The sequence below is a fragment of the Poromitra crassiceps genome (assembly GCF_964638095.1).
Source record: "Poromitra crassiceps genome assembly, chromosome: 1".
In the NCBI taxonomy this organism is placed as follows: Eukaryota; Metazoa; Chordata; class Actinopteri; order Beryciformes; family Melamphaidae; genus Poromitra; species Poromitra crassiceps.
In genome coordinates, this window is record NC_139623.1 from 106,662,936 (window position 1) to 106,671,416 (window position 8,481).

Here is an 8,481-nt window from a genome sequence, read left to right on the forward strand (position 1 = left end):
TCACACTATAAGACTGAGCTGCTGCAGGGCATCACACTTATCACACTATAAGACTGAGCTGCTGCAGAGGATCACACTTATCACACTATATGACTGAGCTGCTGCAGAGGATCACACTTATCACACTATATGACTGAGCTGCTTCAGGAGATCACACTTATCACACTATAAGACTGAGCTGCTTCAGGAGATCACACTTATCACACTATAAGACTGAGCTGCTTCAGGAGATCACACTTATCACACTATAAGACTGAGCTGCTGCAGGGGATCACACTTATCACACTATATGACTGAGCTGCTTCAGGAGATCACACTTATCACACTATATGACTGAGCTGCTTCAGGAGATCACACTTATCACACTATATGACTGAGCTGCTTCAGGAGATCACACTTATCACACTATAAGACTGAGCTGCTGCAGGGGATCACATTTGAACTCAAGCTTATTTTCATTAATAGTAGCCTAGTATTTTGATAGTATTACTATAGGCTACATGTTTTAAAGTTGGGTTTATTTCACATAAAAAACATTGAGATTCCAGGGATCCTTCCATACGCATACCCCAGGTTGAGAATGACTGAGCTAGAGTAAACAACTTGCGTTACTTTAACAATATGACATACGGCCACGAAAAAAGCTTTTGAGCTTCATACTGCATGGAAAAGCTAGTATTTCGTCTGTCATTCCCTGAGCCATCTAGCCTACGGTCGGGGGGCTATCTATTGGCTCATTTCCACCACATTGTACAGCCCTGCACAGCTCGTCACCACTCGGCTCTACTCGTTTCGACCCGATGGATGTTTTGCTTCCACCGCTGCTCGATCTGCCCCCGCCCACAACTGGTCGTCATAGCGACCGCATATCTGCCCTCCGCCCATAGCCGAAGTTGGCTATAACATATAACGTTACAATTAAATCCATACACAGAACTTTTAAACTGTTTATGAAATACTGGTGCCTCTAAATGACCTACAGTGTACATGGGCAAATGTGACAATCGGCCAGGAGAATGGATATCACTTTGTTGTTAGTCAAACTCACATGCATGCGCTGCGTGAGGGATGGGGGTTGCGCTACCCCGGCGGCAACTCACCAGGCAAGACCGCGGCTTAACTAAACCCCGCCTGCGGCCTAGCGGAGCCGACGCTGCACACAACTACAAAGGGCTTCCTGAGGAGCGGATTTTTTCTCTCTCAAAACAATTGAAAACCACCGCCATGTTAAAGCTGAGTAAGGAGATCGATTTTATTTCACCAGAGCCGAAGGCAGCAACACAAAAGACTGATGGAAATAACATAACAGAAGAGAAGGTAAGCCCCACTAAACTGGTATGCAGCATTGACAGTCAGTAGATAAGAGTAAACACGATTCTGCCTGACCAATCAGTCGTCTGCAGTGTTTTCACGTCACGGTATGGTACCGGGTCCACAGCGCTGGAACCTCAACAGAGCAGGGACCAAAACTAGTACGACTCAACCCCGACTCAACCCGGGCTGTCCACGTTTTTGAAATGGGCCATATGACCAGGAAGTACTGAGAAAGCGATACTCGCCTCGCGTGGTGCGGGTGAATGGGGTCCCAAGGACGCTGCCGTAGCGTCTAGTGTGAACTCGGCTTCACTCTCTGGGTAGCTGACTGTTGTGTTGACAAATGATTACTCTGTCAATTCAGGACAAGCTGTGCCTGCCGCACCACATCCTGGAGGAGCGTGGCCTGGTGAAGGTGGGTGTGACCGTCCAGGCTCTGCTGGAGCTGCCTCCTTCTAAGCCCACGCAGCTGTCAGCTGTTTGACACCAGCCTGAATGTTGCATCTGCGCCGCAGTCATCCAGCCACCCCCACCCACCCCCGCCCCCCCACCCCATCACCAGGGACCACAGAGCCTGTAGGGGTGAGGCCCCCCCCCCACCCCATCACCAGGGACCACAGAGCCTGTAGGGGTGAGCCCCCCCCCCCCCCCACCCCATCACCAGGGACCACAGAGCCTGTAGGGGTGAGGCCCCCCCCCACCCCATCACCAGGGACCACAGAGCCTCTAGGGGCGAGGCCCCCCCCCCCCCACCCCATCACCAGGGACCACAGAGCCTGTAGGGGTGAGGCCCCACGGCTACGGGAGCAGGGAGTCTGCTTCCGCCTGACGGAGTCAGGAGACAGGAGCACAAAATACTCCCATCTCCTTATATGATGTCAGCTGCTACCAACCTCTTGTCCATCACATTTGAACTTGTTTGTTACTGGGGTCATACTGTGTGTGTGCGTGCGTGCGTGCATGCGTGCGTGCGTGTGGACCAATACCAATGTGACTGTGTGTTACCTGAGCTGCACAGTTTGGATTTGCCGAGGAGTGATGGACTAAAACACGGGTCCGGAAGAAGACCTGCTCGTGCCACTCTCCAGGTTCAGTGAGTATTGAGCCTGCTAGTGCCAATGCTGACAGACTGTCCATGCTGCTGTACGAGAGATTTGAATTAAAAGGCATGTAACTCACTCTTTCACTACTTTAGAGAACTGAGCTGCATGCTGGCCAGTCAGCCACAAACCACTGACTGAATTCAAGTGGGCCTTAAACTCATGAGTTTGTTCATTGTTTTTTCCTTTGGAATATATTTTTTCCCATGAACATTTTCTTATTTTTATAAGAGCATTCTGTTATCACATGCTGTACATCTTTTTCCTTTCTTAGTAGGGAGCAGCAGCCAAAACTGATCAATGTGGCGCATTCAGTTATTGCCAAATATTGCATTTGTGTAACCACAGCTACCAGTACTAGCAAAGGCAAGCTTACTTCTAAACAACAAAAGCAGAAAACAGCATGATAAGTAGGATTTGGGTGTATATTGTCTCACGCGAGGTCGAGTTACGCTAGAGATCGTTCTGCCTGTTCCTGCCTCTCATTTGGGTGTGATTTTGGTCTGTTCGAGCTGCTGCGGATCACGCGCAGCATCATAATACTGAATAATTATGGATCAAATGTCCCTTTGTTACCGCGTCAGAACCTCCAGTCACCGATAGAGGCAACATTTGACCACTATGACAAGTTGTGCGTTACAGTAGCTGTGGCCATTTGAGCACTGGACAAAAGCACGGTGGTCATGAGCATCTTGATGTTGGTCATGAGCATCTTGATGTTGGTCATGAGCATCTTTCATTGTACATCAGTGCACAGGCTTTCATTCTTGAATTCACTGTGACAAATGGGCTCTCCCCCCCCAGACACAGACAGACATTGAACTCCAATGTGTTTGTATGCCAATGTGAGGCGGATGGGTCGGAAGCCTTCAAACCTTCCACTCATGGCGTGGCCTGTCTAACTCCCAGCCCACCCTGCTATCATTGCTTATACAATATATTATATCAGGGAGATTCAATTATTTATGTATTTATTAATTTGTTTTATATTTGTTTTTTTTATTTATGTGTTGTTGCTTTGTGTGTGTCTCAACCCTGATCATCCTTTAAAAGGTGGTACCACTGAATCTCCTCGGGCGTGACTCATACCTCTGATGCTTCTTTCATGCTATTCTTTTGGTAATTATTTTGTTCATTTGTCATGACTCTCTTTCATGCCTATCATGTCAAATCACTCACGCACATGCTATTACTGCTGAACTCCACCCTCAAATGTCCAATGCCTCGGTTATGAGTGAATAATGCTTTGGTATTGTACATCCTGAAATCTGAGCTATGACTATTTATGACTATTTGTAGAGCAATCTTTGTTTGTATCTGGTATAACTGTCGCCAGATATGACCCCCCCCCCCACACACACACACACCCATTTTCTCACGCTTTATTCTTATCTCACCTATGGCACCTTGTCATATCTCACCTGTGTGCCATGGAACACCTTGTCATATCTCACCTGTGTGCCATGGAACACCTTGTCATATCTCACCTGTGTGCTATGGAACACCTTGTCATATCTCACCTGTGTGCCATGGAACACCTTGTCATAGCTCACCTGTGTGCCATGGAACACCTTGTCATAGCTCACCTGTGTGCCATGGAACACCTTGTCATATCTCACCTGTGTGACATGGAACACCTTGTCATATCTCACCTGTGTGACATGGAACACCTTGTCATATCTCACCTGTGTGACATGGAACACCTTGTCATAGCTCACCTGTGTGACATGGAACACCTTGTCATATCTCACCTGTGTGACATGGAACACCTTGTCATAGCTCACCTGTGTGACATGGAACACCTTGTCATATCTCACCTGTGTGCCATGGAACACCTTGTCATAGCTCACCTGTGTGCCATGGAACATTAAGACAACGGCTCTTTACTTGCACATCACATTCTTACACATTATCTGCCATGAAAATGACATGGACCAATCATCATTTTGACTGTCAAACACCTAAGGCAACATTCCAGGCTTTCTTGGATTCCTGTGGAACTGTCAACAAGCTTTGACTTCAACACGTCACATCAAGACTAGCTGAAGAAAATCACACACAAGCTGTTCCTGCAGTACCTTTCCTCAAGGCTAACTCAACATTCTGTGCAATAATGTTCCACCAAATTATAGATTATGCACAGATTGATTATATGTTTTTTTCTGATTTCCCCCCCATTTTCTCCCCAATTGTACTTGGCCAATTTCCCCCTGCTGCCCCGGTCGCTGATCCACCCTCTGTTGATCTGGGGAGAGCCGTAGACTAGAACCATGCTTCCTCCGACACATGCGCAGTTGCGAGCCGCTTCTTTTCACCTGACAGCGGGGAGCTTCACCGGCAGGACGTAGCTCGTGGGAGGATCACGCTATTCCCACCAGTTCCCTTCCGCCCCGACCAGGCCCCCCCCGACCGACCGACCGACCAACCAGGACACATACCCTCAATCTGGCTTCCCACCAGCAGACACAGCCAATCCTGCCTGCATGGACGCCCGACCAAGCTGGAGGCAACACTGGGCACGAACCTGCGACCCTCGTGTTGGTAGGCAGGGAATCTACCGCTACACTACCTGGATGCCCCATTATACTGTATGTTTTACAGCAAATGCCAAGCCTTCATTCAACCTTGTGTCCCACTTTAAATTTATTTTGATAAAAGGTCATTACTGATGTTGAAATGAAATATGAATGAATGTGTTTGCCTCTGTGGGGGTTTTCCAACACATTGTATTACCTCAAGAATAGTGCTATCCAATTATGCAGGATTCTGTCATTCTGATGCACAGATTAGAATAGAAAATAGGCTGTAAGAGAGAGAAGACTGTCTGCTGCCAGCCAGTTAACTGAGGACCAAAACAGATTCATGGGTTGCTGAGCAAGAACAGTGAGGAGGGCTTTCTTCCTTTCCGTCACTCCTTTGACGCACCTGCAACCAAAACTTTTTGGACGTACAAAAATGTCTACTAAGACATCATTTTGCCCACTGTTTGAGTCACTGAGTTGTTAGGAAATATAACCCTAGAGTGTTTTGTAATATAATTGAGTCAAACTGGCATTTGCTACCTGATAATTTAACTTATTCTTACATTTTTGTAATAGTGTGTTTAAGTGACAAAACAAATCCCCCCTGCAAGTTCCTATCCTCAATTTGCGTTTTAACAGCTTGACTGTTCATGTCATCAAAGGAAACAATACCATGTGTACACACGAGTCACGACACTGCCGAGAAACATTCTGATGTATGTACATACGCTTTTTGTATTTAAAAACAAAGTGAGCTGCATGCAAAATTACTGAGCGACTTATGCCCAACCGCTGTACATATCATCTGTAAAAAAAAAAAATCCAGGGAGTTTCTTTAAAAAAAAAAAGATCAAACAAGGTTAACAAAAAATAAATAAAGTCAAGTTCTTTACAACTCTGTGTCTCTATGTCTCTGTCCAGTTCTGCTCTGTCCAGTGGATGACTCCATAATGTCTGTTAATTTGACACGACTGCCTTTTTACTGACGAAATATGTCAACTCTCATAATTAGATTTGATTACTCTGTCTACTGTGTCAATAGATTAGTGAGCCTTTGCTGAAAATGCAGACACACTGACTGATTTGTGAGCAAACATCCTCCACTTGATGTGCCCATTGTAAAATCAAAGTGCCAGTCCCCATTGATTCGAACTGGGCTGTGATCACCAACAGACCTAGGATTGAAGTTAATTTCTTTCTTTTGTTCTTTTTCTTTCTTTTTTTTACATCAGGTTATACTGTATGTCAGACTTATAGCCTACTGTACATGTACATAGGCTAGATGTCTGAATCGTTTGTCTGTCAACTGAGTATGGCTGTATCAAACTTGATCATGGTAAATGTTTGTACTGATGTCTGCAATCAAATTTTGCATTTAATGTGAAAAGAAGGGGAGATCTTCATCCTTGAGGGGCTCCTGTCATACTGTAACCTGATCAGAATGACAGGGAGTTGAATTCATTTTCATCTGTTGTTGTACCTAATTTTGTAGGTTTTCTACCATAATGAAGGTAATAAGTGATTTAATCAGGGTTCAGTTTGCACAACACCAAGGCAGAGCTTGAAGAATGCACACAGAATGTGATATGAGCATGAGACATGAAGAGGATGATGTTCCAAAGCAGCAACTTCCAAGGAAAGGGAAACACCCACTCCCCCTAAAGGGTTTTCACACACAGAGACACACAACACATGTGAGGATAGGGATGTCATTACTCAAGGAGGGGCCGTAGGTCGGCTACTGGCTTCAACAGCTTGCCGTCTTTTTTCCAAGAAGTAGCCAGATGCTAATTTGCATATCAATATATAAGGGTTGACAGTGTGCTCGCAGCAGAGCTGGGCGCTATAGGATAAGCTGCGTGGGAGGCGCTGATCATCACCTCTGCATGACAAGCAAGTATAGAAAATTTAAAAAAAAATACATTGGAAGAGAAGTCTGACCAGGCAGATTATGTTCCAAATCTTTTTTTGAATTATGAGGTTACCTTAGAGGAAGTTCGAGAGGCTCTGAAAAATGCTAAATTTGGTAAAGCAACTGGTATTGAGGGTCTCTCTAATGAAGTTTTAAAAGCTCCCAAGTTGCTGCAGTTTTTGACTTGTCTTTTCCAAGTATCTTTTTGACAATGGTATTGTTCCATTGGATTGGTGTAAATCAATCATTAAACCAATTCCTAAATCATCCAAACATGACCCCAGAGTCCCAATTAACTACAGAGGCATTAGTCTTTTAAGTACGGTTTATAAGTTGTACTCTAACATTTTAAACACCAGGCTGTCTCAGTTTCTAGAGGTTGAAAAGATACTTGTGGAGGAGCAGAAGGGATTCAGAAAACACAGGTCCTGTTTAGATCATATTTACTCTGTGAATACAGTAATTAGAGCTAGGATTTCCGAGGGGAAATCCACTTTTATTTGTTTCATTGATTTTCAGAAAGCGTTTGATTGTGTTGACAGGGATTCAATGGAGTTTAAACTTATTTCAGCTGGTGTGGATGGAAAATTTTATGAAGCCATTAAAGCTTTATATAAATCCCCGGTTGCCTGTGTGCAGGTGAACGATATGAAAACGGTGGTTTTCTACCCCACTTGGGGTCAAACAGGGTGACGTTCTTTCCCCTACCCTCTTCGCTTTGTTTATTAATGATTTAGCCCAACAAATTAAAATGGAAAATCTTGGTTTGCAAATGGGTGATATGAAATTGAATGTTTTGTTGTACGCAGATGATATAATTCTCCTAGCAGGGAATGAGAAAGAACTGCAGATTATGTTAAATGTTGTTAATCTGTGGAGTAGAAAATTGAGATTATTAGTTATTTCCGGAAATCAGGTACAAGGAGAAACACTTTTGATGTTCATGTTGGAGCTATGTCATTGACATATACCAGTTCATATACATATCTGGATTTTACTTTTGATTAAAAAAAAAAAAACATTTGAAGAGGTTAGTGTGTTGGCCGACACTGCTGGTAGAGACCTGGGTTCAGTAATAAGTAAAGTGAAAACTTGTCAAATTCTTGGTTATGCTACATTTTCAAAGCTTTATGATGCATGTGTGTCACCAGTTTTGTTTTATGCAGCTGGAGTTTGGGGAAGTAAGGAATTTTCCAAGGTGAATGCCATCCAAAACCGCGCAATCCGATGTTTTCTGGGCGTACATAAATTTGCACCTGTGTTGGCTTTTCAAGGGGATATGGGTTGGGAGCCTTTTAAACAAACAAAAAAGGAAATGTTAAGATTGTGGAACCGTTTATTGAATATGCCAGAGAGTAGAGTAGCAAAACAAGTTTTTAACTGGGATAAAGCACATACAGTAACTATCCATGGTGTAATGATATGAATGCTGTGTTCAGGGAAGCTGACCAGCAATTTATTTTCAGAAACAGTTTACGTTGTAGTGTTCGCTATATTAAACATAGGTTATTTCTTGACTATAAAGAAAAATGGGCTAATGACATTTGGCTCAAACCAAAACACAGAACATAATGTTCAAATTAAAAAATATGTTTACTCCAGAACCTTATGTTACTTTACCCCTGAATAGATC

The 8,481-nt window shown here is 44.1% G+C and overlaps 1 protein-coding gene across 1 annotated transcript in view; it reads left to right on the top strand.

The window, feature by feature from the left end:
- Positions 1-1,855, top strand: part of lrch2 (leucine-rich repeats and calponin homology (CH) domain containing 2) — a gene marked incomplete at its 5' end in the record, with an annotated part of 78,641 nt that extends 76,786 nt beyond the window's left edge. The window contains one exon of the mRNA XM_083642951.1: positions 1,679-1,855. Within this exon, the coding sequence (XP_083499077.1) occupies positions 1,679-1,798 (120 nt within the window). The 3' untranslated portion in view covers positions 1,799-1,855. The remainder of the gene's footprint in view (positions 1-1,678) is intronic.
- Between the last annotated feature and the right edge of the window lie 6,626 nt (positions 1,856-8,481).